We start from the raw sequence: 18,421 nt of genomic DNA, 5'->3' as shown, positions 1-18,421 counted from the left end.
GAGGACTGGTGATTAAGTCACCCAAATTCTGTACTCTCAGCCAAGTGGAGTTTTGCAAGAGTGTTTGATTTATAGTAAGAAACTACTAGTTGAGCTGCTTGGAATATGTGATCCAGACTGTAGTAAGGGCAGGTCTGTGCAGAATTGTTCCCTAGTGCTACGGTTCTTGAATCGGACACATGAGTAGTGAGGTTATTGAGGGCGATGTGTTGATCATGCCAAGGTCAATGCTGAAACGCTCTTTCAGACAAGAAACAGCCACTCCTTCATAACTCTCAAGCCGGTGACATGAGTCCAAACTGTTAACCAGTAACAGAAGTGGAGGACCACTTCACTGAATTTTGATTAAGATGCAAATCACCACTTGAACTCTTGAAATGTAAAGGGAGTCCTCGTAAATGTAAAATGAGGCCTTGTTTCATTTAGTCGTCCTTTCATATGCATTCTTTCAAAAATTCCAAAGATTCCAAAGTTCGAATGATCTTACTGAATGACTTGTCATGTCTTTGCAGGTATCTTATCACTCAAGGTGCAAACGTCGGTGTAGTAAACAGCGAGGGAGAAACGCCATTGGATATTGCAGAGGAGGAGGCCATGGAGGAGCTTCTGCAAAACGAGATCAACCGGCAAGGTACTGCTGCCTCTCCTTGACACACATTGCACAGGCACTCCAAACTTCATCTTTCATGACAATGACTTGGCAAGGGTGTACGAGGCTTAGTGTCACGTCCACGTCACATCATCGCTTTCTGACAATTTTGAGTCAGAGTTCTTCAAATGATTCGCCTTGCACGGATAGCCAAGGGTGATAAGTGCATCACGCTAAACTTTCCCAGCTGCCGTGTGCTCAAGTCGAGGCTGCAAGTCTTGGCAGGACTCCAACGGGTGCACTGACTCAGAATTAATATTAGTGCCTTGTTCAACCAGCAGCGTTGCGCACAACACCCTTTCTCCTGTGTCCACTCTTAATACTTGATGTCCGAGGTATACCATGCGTGTGCAAAGTCACAAAGGATTTAGGGAGGTCGGTGCGACCGGCTGTAGTGAGGTTTCTTACATAATGGTGAAACATGATATGTTTAACCTGACACCTATTGTAATGATACCTAACTAGATGAAATAGTTTTTCTATTTTTGGCCTTTGCCATTCTTGATGATGAAACGGAGCCTTGCTACTACTGAGAGGCCCTGTTCAGACATGCGTTAATGGCCTGAGGCAGTTTGCGGCTCCTTTGCTCACCAGGGATGTATCAGCTGCAGATAGTACAGACTCTGCACTGGCTTAGTAGAGGAAGTGAGAATGGTTGGTGATAGAGGCGTAGCATTTCTACTCACTTCTGTAGAAATCTGTGAAAAGGATCCAGGTAGAGACAAAGGTTTTTGCTTGTTGATGTGTCAGGGTGGTGCAACTGTCCTGTACATAATGAAGAATAAAGCCTTAAAACAATTAGATGTACTTATTTTATTGATTTATTTTTAAAGAATGGTGTTTGACATTTTTGGCTTTTTTTGGACGGGACAATAAAGTGAGACAGGAAGTGAAAGTGAGAGAGGGACTAGTATGGAAAGGACAAATAGCCAAGACTCAAATTTGAGCCTGTTATGACAATTTTTTTTAAGAATAAGCTGAAGTGGCATGATCTTTTAATTATTGTGGAATTACTGGCCTAATCTATTATTATTATTTAAAGGGGTCATGGCAGTTTTAGAATTTTCAGTTTGCACCTTTTTTTTTGCACCAGTCCAAAATTTGTTCAAAACAAAAACACGATTATTTAACATACTCAATTTTAAGGGGTGTTACCTCTTGCAGAAACTAAAGTAAATGCCCATTGCTGTGATTGGCTAACTTCATTGCACTGTATTCGAGCCATCCTTTACAGCATGCCGTATTTTGAAACTCGAGATGGCAAGCACTGAGATAGAGCCGTATATTGAAAAAAACACAATCATTTGCGTTTAGCAACTAAAGCAACATAAACATAACGCTGTTAACAAAAGGTGAAGGAAGTAAACCACTGTCTAGACCAGGGGTCTCCTACTGTGCTTCTGTAGAGCTACTGTCCCCCAGATTTAAGCTCCAGCCCCAATAAACCTAGGCAGCTGACTTGTTGCCTTATCCGGCAATGACTACGCAGGTAGCATTTACGCATGAAGGCACTTCACTAAACTGATTTCGGAAATGCTTAACAGAGGCAGCGTAACAGTTTAATGATCTACAACAAAACAGAATGAGCTTTGATGATAGCTATAACTAAATATTTAATTCGTATAATACTGTGCAAAAAGTTGGTCAGAAAAATACATTTACACTCAAATGGACAATGAAACGCAACTTTCAGATGCCATCTTTATTTTTTTGGTTCAACCATCACGGAATATGTAACATACAGGATTGTGGGATATCAAAGGCAGCGAGGCATACATCTATGCTGCCTTCAACAATCAATCAGTTGAAGATATTTCAGGAGGCAGGAAGTGAAGCTAACATTGGATTCGAACATGCCTTAATGCCTTCCTAACTTTTCCCATTTTCCAGTTTTCGGATACAGACAGGGTGTTCAGGACTACTTGATGGATACAGACAGGTGTGTTGAAGCAGGGTTGGAACTGAAGTCTGCAGGACTGTAGCTCACTAGGAGCAAGGGTAACAAACTGTAATAAAATATATTAAACTCAAAACAAATATTTCTGATCCAGATATGTACTGATTTTATTAGCAACACTCAACTAATAAAATCTGTACATATGATAGGCTTGGTGGCTTAATAGCGTTAAACACTAGTTTGACGTTTATTACAAACACACTGTAAGTTTATAAATAAATGTACTGTTCTTGCTTTGCCTCCAAGAATAAAATGCTGGACTCTGCTGTTATCTTTCAGTAAAAGTTATTGTCAAAAACGCACACTCAAGCCGTCCTAGGTGTATATGACTTTCTTCTTTTAGACAAATACAATCGGAGATGTATTAAAAATGTCCTGGATCTTCAAAGCTTTATAATGGCAGTGAATGGTGGTTGAGGTATTGAAGGCCAAAAAAGTGCATCCTTCCATTATAAAAAGTACTCCACATAACTCAGAGGGTTGAATAGAGGCCTTCTGAAGCGAATCGATAGGTTTACAAAAAAATCCATATTTAAAACTTAAGAAACCGTAATCTCAAGCTTTCGCAAACTTTCATACACGCATTCACAAAATCCTTCAACATGTCTTATTTACGAGTCCTCGTTTTATACGTTATTGTTATTTGGATATTTTTCTTACACAAATGCATCAATTCACTTTCCGAAGTCTTTTATTAACACCCCAGAGCTGTGTGGAGTACTTATGATGGATAGCTGCACTTTTATTGGACTTACACTTTTAAAAGTCTTGAACCCAATTCACTGCCATTATAAAGCTTGGAAGAGCCAATACATTTTTAAATATAACTCTGATTGTATTTGAAAGAAGAAAGTCATATACACCTAGGATGGCTTGAGGGTGAATAAATCATGGGATTAATTTTCATTTTTTGGTAAACTATCCCTTAAATCTTTCAGTTACTCAGGCACATCATTAAAAATAAACTTAGTCATGCAATGTTTAGGAAGGCTTTGCAAAGTTTTTTTTTTTTTTGAGGTGCAGTTTCTTTACTTCCACTGAGAGAACAGCATCTGAGACAGAAAAAAAACACAGAGCTTGACTATCTTACTTGACCGGTCTTACTCCTTGATTACATAGAGCAATGAAGCATGCTAAGGAGTGTGTCATGAAGAGTCGTTACGTCACTAGTGTCCCGATTTCAGAAGAGTAGAAAGGAATAATTCATGCTTTAAACTGAGGAATTAGTTTTAAGTTCTGAAACTTGCGGTGTTTTTGTTGTTGTGTAACTTTCCATATGTTTAAATATCAAGAACATTTTGATTTCTTCATTTCATGATCCTTTACCAAACAATGAAGCTGGTTTTGTCCTCCAGTCATGTGGTACAACCTTACATGCAGAAACAGTAAGGGAATAAAATGCAAAAAATTGAGCCGATTATTCAGGAGTGATGAATTGGTTGATATTAGGCCATTTTGGCACTATCACATCAGCCAATAACTGTGGCGTTTGACCATTTAATAGAACTGGCTTTTCTTTCTTTCATCGTTTCCAAATCAGCTTTGACCAGATATTACTATTGGCCATTGAGAAATTCATTTTGGCTGTCCAAGATATGTTTTTTTATTTTGTGAAGAATTATATGCCTTCCTCCGCTTTAGTGGCTTTGGCTAGCAGCAAATCCACAGTAGCTGTAACATGAGCCTCAAATTGGTTATGTGGCAAGACAATTCTCAGACAGCACAAACCGAGCTTGTGCTTGTCCTTTATCGCTCCTAACAGCTCAACATGCGGCATGAATTTGTTGGTAATTGCTCTGCCCTGCTGTTAGCATGTCACACTCTTTAAGAGCATGTTATATAACATTCGCAATTCAGCCCACGCTCATGGCCATCCAGTGTGGCCCAGCCAATGGCAGCTGTCAGCCTTCATTTGAGGGTTGAAGGACACTCTTCAGCTTTTGAAGTAGTGTCCGCATGTGTGATAGACCCCTGCAGACGTTCTCTGTACAGTTCTTCCTGCGTAGCCTAAGGACTTCAGAAGTCATGTTGCTGGTGAACCCTTTTTCTTCTGATCAAGGATGCTTGTCATTCAGTGCTCAGAGTAGAACAGGAGCCCACGCTGTATTCCGTGTATTGTATTATAAGGCACAGCACTATTCTCAGCTCAGAGATGGCATTATGTAACAGTGAGGGTTGTATAATGCCTTTAACCTCTAATGTGATTATATTTTTTCCCACTCCCTGTCTCCGTTTGAACGAGACCCCAGTCATGAGGTTAATCTTAAACAGAAACCACCATCACAACCCCTTCAGCAGGGTCATCCCTCAGACCTATTAGCAGTTGCTCATTTTCAGGGAAATCAGGTGATGGGAAGCTTCTCCTACCCAAAGCAACAGACTTTTCTAGCTGTTGTTGCTCAGAAATTCAGAGGCGTTAAGTCCATCATGTATGGTGACATAATCTATCTGACAAAAAATGACTTTTCGGGTGAAGAGTATTAATGCACCTTATGTAAAAGAGCCCAAAGGCCCCAGTGTACTCGGGAAGGGAAGGTCTCAAGCGATACCTGAGCAGTGGTCACACCAGTTTGTTCCTTAATTTTGCTTCAAGTACAGTTAAAGTCAAAAGTTTAAAATATTAGCCTAATTATTTATATAAAAGAGGGATCATACAAAATGCATGTTATTTTTTATTTAGTACTGACCTCAATAAGATAATTCACAAAAAAGACATTTGCAAGAGGAAATAGTAGTTGATTTTGTTTTATTCTGTTAAGTGATAGTTGTTCATGAGTCCCTTGTTCTACCTGCTGTTCTTCAGAAAGTCCTTCAGGACCCACAGATTCTTTGGTTTTTCAGCATTTTTGAGCCCTTTTCAACAATGACTGTATGATTTTGAGTAGGGTTGTTCCGATTCCGATACTAGTATCGGAAATGCCACCGATACCACAAAAAAAATCTAGCATCGGAATCGGCGAGTACTTGAACCCACGTACCGATCCGATACCATTTTCTTAAGATATAAGTTATTCCCGCTAGCAAATCGGAAGCCAGTTCTTCTTCGCGGCTCAGAATGCAAACAGTGTTGCCACCGTACAAGCAACCACTGTTTAGAGCAGCGAAGAAGAAATACAAATGTGCTAGCAGTTTGTCCGCTGTTTGGCAGTATCTCAGACTGGACCAACCAGCCAGTAAAACGGCGGCATGTCTCATATGTAGGGCTTTATGATTTCCGCGATGCGGAAAACACGGACGGAATCGCGGAATCCAGTCAAAATGGAATTTACAGTTTAACGCGGAACGTCACGGAATTTGTCAAAGTTTGATGCATTAATCAAAGGTAGTTCATTACACTTAAATCAAATCGTGATATGAACTAATATTAAGCCGAAAACCGACTGTTTAAATATGAATTAATGCGTGGTTCTGTGTTAATGAATTGTACAGGCGCGTGGTTTGTTTACTCCTTGTACTGAAGCGCGCGGGACACTTGCGGTAATATTAAAGGGCTCCAGACTGTGACCATTTTTTCTGCCAGTGTTACTAATTTTCGTGAGTGGTCACTAGGGATGTTAACCGATGACCGTTTGACCGGTGGTTGACCGTATCAACGTTAACCGGTCAAAGTTGTCGGTAGTCGGTTAAAAAAAAAGTGCCGGTGCGTCTTTTACGCATTCTGAAGGTGCCTGTTTTATCCATTGGTTTTATCATGTTGCAGTCTATTAGGCAACATTCCGCATAAGATGGGCTTAGATTTGGAAATACATTACATCTACATTTCAGTGGTAACCGATAAGGTGATGATGATCATCATCTTTCTTTATTATGGTTAGCACTGTTACCTCAACTAAAGCGGCGTCTCTTCGGAGCTGTCATTTTCTTAAATGAGCCGTGGCAATGTTTCAAATGAGCTTCTAACCTAGACAAACGCCTTTATTTTCAAAGCGATCACCTTGTTCCCAAACCATTTGAAACTAAGGAGCCATTTGTCCTACGATTACATACAACAAGCTCTTCGGCGCCGCGTTTGCGGGACTCATGTTTCGCGCTGTCTGGGATTTAAAAAAAGTGACGTGAGTGGCAGTGTGTGCGTGTGTGTGCGGGAGGCAGAGCGGCAGAGAGGTCACACTGGCGCGACCACCACGTTGTTCAACTCATAAGCTCTGCCATTTCTGTTTCAGATAAGAAACATAAAATGGCACGCGAAACGAAAGTGAAACTAACACGACACGTTTGAGCTGCTCAGCGCTGACCGTTTATCAGCTTGGACTGCAATGCAAACAAACTTGCACAAACACCGAACAGCTTTATTCGGGAGCCAACGTTGATTTTGCAACACTGTTACTGCTGCGAGATCCAGTGAGGAGCATTTGAAAATGCCGCACAATGAATAAGGTTGCTGCGAGATCTAGTGAGAATCTTTCAAATTCTGGCCAAAATTCTCTGTTATAAACAGGGCTGATGTACCTCAGAAAACCAGGAAGTTTGAATTTGAAGATCAGGGTCTTCTGAAGGGCAGTACTAAATTAAAAAAATATGATATTTAGGCAAAATAAGAAAAATGTACACATCCTCATTCCCTTCAAAAGTTTACACCCCTGCATTTGAACCTTCTGTAATAGAAGAAACAGCATGCATTTTGTATGATCTGTCTTATTTTGGTAAAATTAACATTATGCAGATTCTTCAAAGTGTATGTAAACTTTTGACTTCAACTGTATGTCAGGGCTTTACTAAACTGAAGGCAAGTTGAACGCTTCGGTTGTAAACCCAAGCTCCTATCCAGTGCTTTTGGCTGTTGTTGAGTTCTCTTGTGGAGGTCAATTGGTCTCTTGCTTTTTATAGAGGCTGCTTATTCTTCTGGCACTCAGTGCACTTTTGTTCTACCTGTTTTTACTTGGTGCGTGCAGCCTTGGTCTTTCAGACGAGAGAAAAGAGCCATTATACTAATCAGCTGTCTGTTACACAATGCACTCAAACCTATTAAGAAGGAAAGACAAAGCAAAGCTGTTTTTCCCCCCTTCGTTGACCGTGTTGAATCAGCAGAGCCACTGGTGACATCGCTACGTGTTCACCATTTTGAGCATCTGCATCCCGAGAGCCCATTGACAGTATATCCTTTGCCTTTTGTCCTGGGTTGCTGAGAAGTGCTGGTGCTCTGCTTTGCACCGGCAAATAAAGGGCTAATGTTCATAGGGAGAGAAGTCGCACGAATGGCAGCACGTGTAGTTTGGGTGTGCCGTTGCATGATGTTGCATTTGCACTGGTCGCTGACATGCCCTTAGAAAACACCAACTCTCTTTGAAAGTGAATGGCTTTTGCAAATCACTGTGCTTGAAAACAAACTTCAAGTCTCCAGTCATTGCTTTAAAACAGCTGTTTAGCTGAGACGCATTGTTTTAGATCTAAATGTCGAACCTAACACCGTGTCCTTACTACACGCGATATGACAAGATTCCAGTGATTCCAATTTGGCTGTCCACACCAGACACGACATGACAAAATCACTGAAATATCACAGCCATTCAGAAGCGCAGAACACACTGCACTTCCAATTAAATGGACAAGTTTATAATCTAATTCATAAATATTAAACCTTTTTAGATTATTACAACTACATACTGAATGACTGATACCGTCTTTGTCATGGAAAACACTTTTGCAGTTTGCAGTTTTAATGTATGTTTGCTTAAATGTAGTTTTAAGATAAACTTTTAAGGTAAACAAATCTGATGTTGCTTTCAGTAAGGCTATAAATGTCAGGCAGTATGCTACTCAAACTCACATTAGACACTTTTAACATCGAATAAAGCACGTAATCAGTACCTGAGATTGTAATTGTCATAGTTTGTATGTTGTTGTTCCAGCCGTGATGTCGCAGAAATAGAAACAGTTTCTAAAACAAAAATCGTGGCTAGTTAGGACAAAAACTTTGATTAAAAGAGACATTTTATCACGTGTTGCAGCGTCGTGACATTGTCGACATTGCTTTTTTTAAAAATTGGTTTTGTTTAATTGTATTGTTTTTATTTTTGCTTATTTACCTTGTTGTTGATGTTTTTTGTTTGTTTTTTTGTTTTTTTTAATCCTTTCATTTTTTTATTTTATTTTTTTTTTCAATCAGTTTTGTTTCATTTTGCTGTTTTTCTTTTTTGCCTTGTTTTGTTATTGTTTTGTTTGTCGGTTCATATTGCAACTATTACAGAAGGTTTACATGCTCGATGCTCCAGAAGGAAAAATGATGCATTAAGAGCCAGGGGTGTGAACTTTTGAACAGAATGAATGCGTGTTTTTTCTTTTGCCTAAATATCATATTATTTTGTTTAGTACTGCCCTTCAGAAGCTACTGAAGATACTTGCATGTTCCCCAGAAGACAAAATAACTTAAATTGACTCTGATATTCAAATTCAGGAGTTTTCACCCCCTGCTTTTAATGCGTTGTGTTTCCTTGTGAAGCATCAGTGAGTGTTTGAACCTTTTGTAATAGTTGCATCAGTTGTCCTCAGTGTGAAAAGATGGATCGCAAAATCAAAGTCATTGTTAGAAAGGGTTCAAATACACAAAAATGCAGTTGAACTGTTTAGAACAAGCAAGGGACTCATAAACAACTATCACTAAACAAACCAACAAAGAAAAAAAAGAGCTGTGGATCATTCAGGTAACGCAGTTTTAAGTGTATGTAAACTTTTGAACAGTCAAATTTGATAAATTCAGCTATTATTTTCTCTTGTGCACTATATGTAAACATCTTTCATGTGGAATATCTTATTCAGGTCTGTACTAAATAAAAAATAACATGCACTTTGTATGATCCCTCTTATTTTGGTAAAATAATTAACATTTTGCAGATTCTACAAGGTGCATGTAAACTTTTGACCTCAACTGTACATGGTAATACCATGAATTTTGAATGTTTAGTTCTTAGGAAGCTGGATTTATATTTGGAGAACTGCTGTAACTCTATTCCTAACCTCTTACATTGGCAGCAAATACAAATCTTTCAGGAATTTTGGAGAATTACTGTCTAGACGTCACCTGTTTACATCAGAAAATACAACGATAAGCCATATTCTTAACTCTCCTAATTTCTTTCCACGATAGGAATTTTCTTGCAACACAGAACAGCTCTGTCATGGAATTTGCACAGGAATTCCTGCAGATTTCTGTCCCATAGCTGGCTTGCTTCCAGCTCTCTTGTCAAAAATGGGCCCCCGTCTCTTAGCTAAATTGATCAAAATCTGTCACTTTAATCACATCGCAGTTCACTTCCTCCCAGCAGCCGCACCTGCCGGCCATTCGGTCGGGCTTGTAGCCATAAAAGGGATGTGGCATGATCCTCACGCTGTTCATTTGTAATCTGAGATGCCTCCTTTTACGTTCATTGTTCTCACAAAAATGAAAGGTCAAGTAGCTGTCAGTTTTATTTCTGTATATATACAGCATTGATCTTGTTTTGGTTTAGCACTCAGTGGAGATGTTGCTAAGCATTTAGAGACTTGGTAAATGGTCGCTAACTTCAAAGTTACATGCTCCCAACTTTCTATTGTTATTTCCTGTTTTAGCTTAATGCTGTCAGGCCTCTACATGCCTAAATAGCAGGTTATATAGACTAGAGGCACAGTGACCCATTTGGCAGCCCTCCAATTTGGACTAGTTAACTTGTTGTGTTTTGTGAACAATAAAAAGAATTCAAGTAGGCATGGAGTATTTTTATGCACACTTGAATGCTAAATGATAAAATCAAAGTAAACCCTAGAATGAGAACTTCCTGGTAGTTTTCCATAATATGTCTCTTATTTTGAATGCACTGTTTTTCAGATAGTAGCTGCTAATAAGCAACTAATTAGGAAACCGTTAAAGAAAGTGTTATATAGAGCTAAAGATAAAATTCAACACCTATAAAAATGCATGTTACTAAAGAAAAACAGACTGTATGAAAGATGTATACAACATTTATAAGATGCTTTGAAAAGGAGCCCAAAATACACTCGGATGTCTCTTTCACACATTTGATTTTAAAGTGTAACCCTTTCATTTCATACTGTAACCTTTAAATCCAAACTGCCTCAGGATGTATACAACATTTATAAGATGCATTGAAAAGGAGCCCAAATATAATCAAATGTGTCTTTTATACATTTGATTTTAAAGTGTACCCTTCTTGATGCTATTGGGTTGTGATTGCACGTCTTGGGCCCGCCAATGCTGCTTGCAGCTCTAATTACTTTTTTTTTTTTTTACAATTTTTTAACATTGTTATAGCCACACTAGTTGTTACTAAAACTTTACCTTGTTATACTATAGTCAGTCAACCTAATGACCCCTGTGGTTGTTAATTGGAGTTCAAAGAAACATCAAAAATGTATTAACCATGCCAAAGTGCCATCTATTTTGCTTTCTTTGATATTCTACAGTTTGGGCAGGTTAAGTATATGTACTAATCCTAAGGATCTGCCCCTCCCTCCATCTTGCTCCAGGCGTGGATATCGAGGCGGCCAGGAAAGAGGAGGAGCGGATCATGCTAAGGGATGCGCGACAGTGGCTTAACAGCGGCCAGATCAACGACGTCCGGCACGCCAAGTCTGGGGGGACCGCACTGCACGTCGCTGCAGCCAAGGGATACGCTGAGGTTTTAAAGTAAGTTTGCTTGCCTTCAAAAGAGCGATTTTGGCATTTGCTATCCACAAAAGATTCAGTAGACACTTGTGATTAATATTTGTCTTTATTCCTTCGCCAACAAGTGAGATTTAGCAGCTAGTGAAGGAAGAAACTTTGGTACTTCATCGCCATTTCAGCTCTTTCAATATGCCAAGGGTCTTGTACATAGGACGAGACAGTTTGTGACCTGTTTATCTGTCTCCATTACACTAGATTATCGTGAGCTGATGAACAAACACTGCTCAGGACGTGTGTCAGGAGTTAGGTAGCGTCTCTGTTTATGGTGCTTTCGGTCTTTGGCTGTCAGAGTTGAGTGACTTTGACAAATGCTCCATCTGCCGCTGCACCAAAACAACAGGAGTGTAACCAGATAGACTGCTTTTTTTTGTGTGTATGCAATTTTAGAAAACTTCACATCTAATGCGTATTTTATACGCATGACTACAAACTGTTGGCATGCATAACCTGCCTTCTAGGCAATGGAAAAATGAGCCCAACGGTGCACTTTGGCAAATGAGGCCAAGCTTAGATTGCGGCACCAAAATCCAAGAAACCCAGATTTGTCTAATCTCATCATGCTATTTCTGTCGCTCTGACTGTTTGCAGGCTTTTAATCCAAGCAGGGTATGATGTAAATATTAAAGACTACGATGGCTGGTCTCCGCTCCACGCTGCTGCACACTGGGGCAAAGAAGAGGCCTGCCGGATACTAGTAGAGCATTTGTGTGATATGGACATCGTCAATAAAGTGGTATGGGATTTATGGTTCTCTCTGTGTGCTGCTAGTTACTGTGTAGTCGTCTTTAAAGGCTTTGAATTCAACCCTTACGGTGTTGCTTTTTGGTTCTCAGGGTCAGACAGCGTTTGACGTAGCTGATGAGGATATCTTGGGATATTTAGAGGAGCTGCAAAAGAAACAGAATCTGGTAATTTCTCACTCTGGCATTGGATCTTCAATTGTAAATGTAATTTCGGCTTTGTCCTAAGCCTTATCTTGATGCGGTTTGTGTTTGTTTCAGCTTCTGAGTGAAAAGAAGGATGTTAAGAAGTCTCCTTTAATAGAAACTACGACTACTGGGGACAATAATCAATCTGTGAAACCACTGAAGAGGTAAATGGCTACTGCTCACTTGAGCGAAGATATACTGATTACTCGATATCTTGACCTTTTCACAAATGTCAAGGAAACATGCACAACTGGTGCTTTTCGTTTTGATGTTTGCCATTATAGTTTGGTTAATCCAAGTGGTTTTCAAACTTAAAGGAATAGTTCACTTCCAGAATGAAAAATTCTCTGATAATTTACTCACTCCCATGTCATCCAAGATGTTCATGTCTTTCTGTCTTCAGTTGAAAAGAAATGAAGGTTTTTAAGGAAAGCATTCCAGGATTTTTCTCCATATAGTGGACTTTAATGGGAGCCAATGGGTTGAAGGTCCAAATCTTGTCAATGCAGCTTGGAAGGACTCTACAATTTCTCAGCCAAGGAATAAGTCTTATGTAGTGAAACACTTGGTCTTTTTCTTAAAAAAAAAGTTTATTAGGGGTGTAACGATAAACATATTCATACTGAACCATTTGGTAAGAGGCTTTCGGTTCAGTATGCATTACAAAATAAACGATTCGTTGGACTAACGCTGTTACATTAAAAAGCTGTGCAGAATTTACTGTGTGTGAAATATAATGTTCTCAGTGCCACTGTGCTCCAGTTTGCTAGGTTTTTCCGATTTTACCTTGCTTATGTTTGCTTTTACCGCTTGTAAATGCCTGGGCGCATTTTACTTTCACTTTCAAATTAGCAGCAATTCAAAGTCAGTTGATTGAATTGACAACAACAAAACCATCATGTCAAACTTTTTAACCACAAATGGTAGTTCTGCATTATGTAGTTACATTGGAAAGGTCATGCGTGACGTAGGTGGAAGTACCGACCCAGTGTTTACAAAGAGAACGTGCAAAGAAAATCAAATGCCCTTTGAAAAAAAAAGGTAAAGCAACGTTTTTATCCTACCCTAAGATTTTGACCTGAAGTACACAGATGAAGAACTAACAGTGCTTGAATTTTCCAACGTGATTACGTAATGCGTAAAATCATGGATGTGCATTGGATGAGCTAGAGCATGATGAGTATTTGTGGTTAAAAAGTGTACATTTGTAATTCTCACAAGAATTACAAGGAATAAGGGAAACTAGCAAAACTACTGGTAATTACACCAGTAGTTTCGCTAGTTTCCCTTATTCCTCAGCTAGGTTCATGTAGAGCCCTTCAAAGTTGCAATGAAACTACAATTTCGACCCATTAAACCCCTTTGAAATCCCTATATGGAGAAAAATCCTGGAATGTTTTCCTCAAACTTTAATTTCTTTTCGACTGAAGAAAGAAAGAAAGACATGAACATTTTGGATGACATGGGGGTGAGTAAATTACCATAAAATTTTAATTCTGGAAGTCATCTAATCCTTTAATCCATTTTAAATGGCAAAACCAAACTGCTATTAAATAACTGATCAAGTTGTGCCATCTGTACTTTAGTAAAGAAACGGTTCTACTGGAGCCACAGAAGACTGTCCCACGAATTGATACTCTGGAGCCAGAGAAGGTGGATGAAGAAGAGGGGGAGGGGAAGAAAGATGAGTCTAGCTGCTCTAGTGAAGAAGAGGAGGAGGAAGACTCAGAGTCTGAGAATGAAGCAGGTAACTGTTCGATACACTGACCTCCACATACGCTTTCACAACTAGCTGTGTGGTAATTTTGTCAAATCTTTATGGGATAGTTGACCCAAAAATGAAAATTCTGTCATTAATTACTCACCCTCATTTCAGTCCAAATACGTAAGACCTTTGTTCATCTTTACAACACAAATAAAGATATTTTTGATTAATTCCGAGAGATTTCTGACCCTGCATAGACAGCAATGCAACTGACACGTTCTGTGCCCAGAAAGGTAGAATGGACAATGTTAAAATAGTTTAAAATATCATGCGTTGTGGAACTCTTATGAACGCATGTTGAAGACTGACACAGAAGAGAATAAATTGTTGAATAAAATTTTTATTTTTGTTTTCTTTGTGCACAAAAAGTGTTCGTGTAGCTTCGAAACATTACGGTTGGACTATTTTGATGATGTTCTTAGTCTTACTACCTTTCTGGGCCTTGAACATGGTAGTCCCATTGCAGTCTATGCAGGGTCAGAAAGCTCTTGGGTTTATTAAAAAATATCTTAATTTGTGTTCCAATGATGAACAATGGTCTTACAGGTTTGGAACGACATGAGGATGATTAATTAATGATTGAATGTTAATTTTTGGGTGAACTATCCCTTTAAGCTCCATTTACTTACACATTATTTTTTTCCAGACAAGACCAAGTCTTCTGTTCCGTCAAGCATTTCCAACAGTACACCTGCATCTGCGCCTGCTAGTATCACCGTCACGTCCCCAACTACCCCAAGCAACCAGGTGACCACCCCAACCTCACCTACCAAAAAGGTACACATATATTCCCCCCCTTGAACGTGCTGGTGTCCACCCTTCCCTCCACCCAGACTTCTCCTGGCCAATATCATTCATTCTTTATAGCATGTATTTCAGCATGAGTCAGTAAGAAAGTTGCGTCTGCAGCTTTTCAGAATGAATGTTATTGTCTTAGTTTCAAGGTTGGTTTCGTAACATAGTGAAGGAGCTACAGATTCATAATGTTACGTGGCTTCATGTTCGCAAAATACTAAAAAGAAGGCTTATATGCGCCTTATTCAGGATTTTCAGTGTGCAGTGAATTCTGGGACTGTGCACTTCAATTGAGAGGAGAGAAAATGTCCTCCAAGGCTCTTTATCATGTACCTGCTGCCCTCTGCTGGACAATAAGGGAATTTCATCAAGGAGCCACACAATTTGTTAGAATATGCTATAGTTCAGAGCAAATTTGATTTCACCATAAACCAAATTTAAAGTGACTTGATATTTTAAATTATTTAGGTTTTTCATTTCAATAATTTTTTTTTACAGATAATGTACGCGTCCCCCTTGTGATCCAAGATGTTTATGTCTTTCTTTCTTCATTCGTAAAGACAGTTTTTTGAGGAAAACATTTCAGGATTTCTCTCCATATAGTGGACTTCTATGGTGCCCCTGAGTTTGAACTTCTCAAATGCAGTTTTAATGCAGCTTCAAAGGGCTCTTATCTAGTGAAACGATTGGTTGTTTTCTAAACAAAAGTACAATTTATATACTTTTTATCCTCAATCGCACGTCTTGTCTAGCTCTGCGTGTACTCTGTGTATTCCGGTTCAATACAGTTAGGGTATGTCGAAAAACTCCTATCTCATTTTCTCCTCTAACTTCAAAATCGTCCTACATCGTTGCAGAAGTACCGACCCAAGTGTTTACATGAAGTGAACATGCAAAGAAGGTCAAACGCCTTTTACAAAAAAAAAGGTAAAACAGTGATGTAGGATGATTTTGAAGTTGGAGGAGAAAATGAGATGGGAGTTTTTCGACATACCTTAACTGTCATGAACCGAAATACACGGAGTACACGCAGAGCTAGACAAGACGAGCATTTCAGGTTTAAAAAGTTTAGAAATTGTAGTTTCTAAACTAGTTTAGACCAATAACCAATTGTCTTACCTAGACAAGACTCTTCTTCATTGGCTGGGATTTCTTCAACTGGATTTGGACGTTTAAACTCAGGGGCACCATAGAAGTCCATTAAATGAAGAGAAATCCTGAAATGTTCTCCTCAAAATACTTTTTTTTTTTTACAACTGAAGAAGGAAAGACTTGAACATCTTGGATGACAAGGGGGTGAGTACATTGTCTGTAAATGTTTGTTCTGGAAGTGAACTACTCCTTTAATATGAATTTAAATTAAGTTTGCCTTCTAGAATGGCAGGAGCTCTCCAAACATTATATGCTGTGACCAGGCTTTCATTTATTTAATCTTTTTCTTTGCTGTCGCTTTCTTTCTGTCACTTGTGCATCATGAAATATCTATTTCTTTTGCTGCTGCTTTTTGATTTATTTAATTCAGGGTTTCTTTCTTGCTCTTCCTTTTTTCTTCACAATCATCTGTTTTTCTTTCTCTACTCATCTTTGCTGTTGTCTTGGATGGCTTTAGTCTGATAACATTACTGCCCTTGTGCCTGGGGGGGAGCCAGGCTGTCCTGCGTTGTGGCGTCAAGGCTTGCGCAAAACTGGCATTTCACTTGTGCCCAAAAAAGCGATGGTGAGGCATCGGTGTGTTCAGCATTGTGATTCCCGCCCCTTTTTCCCGCCCACCCTGTATGTTTCTCTACATGACCACGTCCCTAACCAATCAGATAACTGCCTAATCCAAGACCATTTCCTTTTCCTGTCACTGGCTCACTGCATGGTGTTATCGCTGTCAGTCGCGGCTGTGCCTGTGGATGACGTGCTGTTTTCTGTTGAGAATCGTGTGTTCTAGTTTTATACCTGAATGTGGTGGACTAAATATGACAGGGTGACTTCAGTGTTGTGTGTACTTTGGAAAAAAGAGAATTCATTTACTATTGAGTCCTAACAGGTCACCAGGATGCTGATGAGTTAGCAAAAACTAACATCTTGATTGAAATTGGGCATGTTTGTGTTGTTAGTCAGTATACTCTGAAGCAATGAAAACTAAAAAATGGTTCAAAGCGGCTTCCATGTTTTCCCCGTAAAGTTTATTTTTGAATATTAGCAGCATTATAGCTGGCTATTGATTGATTAAAATAGATATTTATAAATTTATAAAATAGCTGCTTTTTTTATAAATAGCTATATTTTTATTTATTTAGTGATATTTTTTTATATATATATTTTTAAATGTATTGAAATATTTTTATTTTATTTTAATAACTACAATTACATTTACTGATTATTACTACTATTTAGTATTTAGTAATCTATTACTTTTTTATTTCTTTATTTTTATTTAGTTGTATTTATTTAGAATATTTACAGTATACTATATAAAATATTTTTAAATATATTTAATTTTGTTTATTATTTTTATTATTATTATTATTACTATTTAGTATTCTTATCGTATTACCTTTTACATTTTTGCCTGTTTATAAAACATTTATTTTTAAATATTTATATTTATTGCAAAATTTCTTTATTCTTTTTATTTATTTATTTAGAATATTTAAAATACTATGTAAAATATTTTATATTTGTCTATGTATGTATTTTCAATAGAATATTTATTTTATTTTAGTACTTTATTACTATTTAGTATTACTGTCTACATCTTTATTGGTTTATTTATGAATTATTGTATTTGTTTTTAATTTATATTTTTCAAATTTTATTATTATTTTACATTATACTAAATATTATTTCGTTGACTGATTGTTTCTTTGTTGTAGCCCATTTTTATTTTTAAATATTAGCGGTGCAACGGATCACAAAACTCACGGTTCGGATCATATCACGTATTTTGAGTCACGGTTCGGATCATTTTTCGGATCAGCAAAAAACAAACAAAACAAAAAAAGTTTGTTTTTTATTAATTACTGAATGCTTACTTTAAGTACTTCTAATCCACAGCAGAAACTACCAGCTGAACTAAAAAAGTCAGTAACAAAACAAGAACAATTACACAAATGACAAGTGTAGATGAATAACAACATAAAGTTACTAATAAAATCAATAACCCTAGTATTCAGGTGCAGAAATTTAATAATTAATTGTAAAATAACTAGTGCTTCTCACTGCAGGTATTTATAGGATGCTGTCTCTTTAAGGCAAAATGCACCTATCTAATACTGGCACGCATCTCTTTCTCAGCTGTTTCTGTCATAACCGACTGTGACATAACTGACTGTGTTTACCAGAATACCAAAACGGGTATTTAGACATGACTTTGTATGTATGTTTCTGTTCAAATAGAAGTTAAAGAGGAATCAATCTGTGTGAATCGCGCAGTCTAAATTGCCTCTCTCTCTCTCTCTCTCTCTGTGCGCGTGCTTGCTTCAGGTGTGTGCGACAGCGGTAAAAAAAAAAATTAAAAAACAGTGCGCGCGTGTTCTCTTTTGCTGCAATGGTTTTAAATAGTTTGAATTGGTAAATTGGCAAGACAAAATATGTGCAAATTATACATTTTTACTCTATGATGGTTAGACTTAACAGTTAAATCACAATCCGCGAATCACATGCGTGCCGAACCGTG

General features: G+C 38.2%; 1 protein-coding gene across 1 annotated transcript in view; it reads left to right on the top strand.

The window, feature by feature from the left end:
- Window positions 1–18,421, top strand: part of ppp1r12a (protein phosphatase 1, regulatory subunit 12A) — a 94,388-nt gene that overhangs the window by 44,537 nt on the left and 31,430 nt on the right. The window contains exons 3-10 of the mRNA XM_073837797.1: window positions 513–631; window positions 11,067–11,226; window positions 11,854–11,998; window positions 12,099–12,173; window positions 12,267–12,358; window positions 13,781–13,941; window positions 14,606–14,736; window positions 16,364–16,482. Coding sequence (XP_073693898.1) covers window positions 513–631; window positions 11,067–11,226; window positions 11,854–11,998; window positions 12,099–12,173; window positions 12,267–12,358; window positions 13,781–13,941; window positions 14,606–14,736; window positions 16,364–16,482 — 1,002 coding nt within the window. The remainder of the gene's footprint in view (window positions 1–512; window positions 632–11,066; window positions 11,227–11,853; window positions 11,999–12,098; window positions 12,174–12,266; window positions 12,359–13,780; window positions 13,942–14,605; window positions 14,737–16,363; window positions 16,483–18,421) is intronic.

Source organism: Garra rufa, chromosome 4 (genome assembly GCF_049309525.1).
Source record: "Garra rufa chromosome 4, GarRuf1.0, whole genome shotgun sequence".
NCBI lineage: Eukaryota > Metazoa > Chordata > Actinopteri > Cypriniformes > Cyprinidae > Garra > Garra rufa.
The sequence above is the reverse complement of the archived record's forward strand: the minus strand, read 5'-3'. Positions and strand labels throughout refer to the sequence as shown.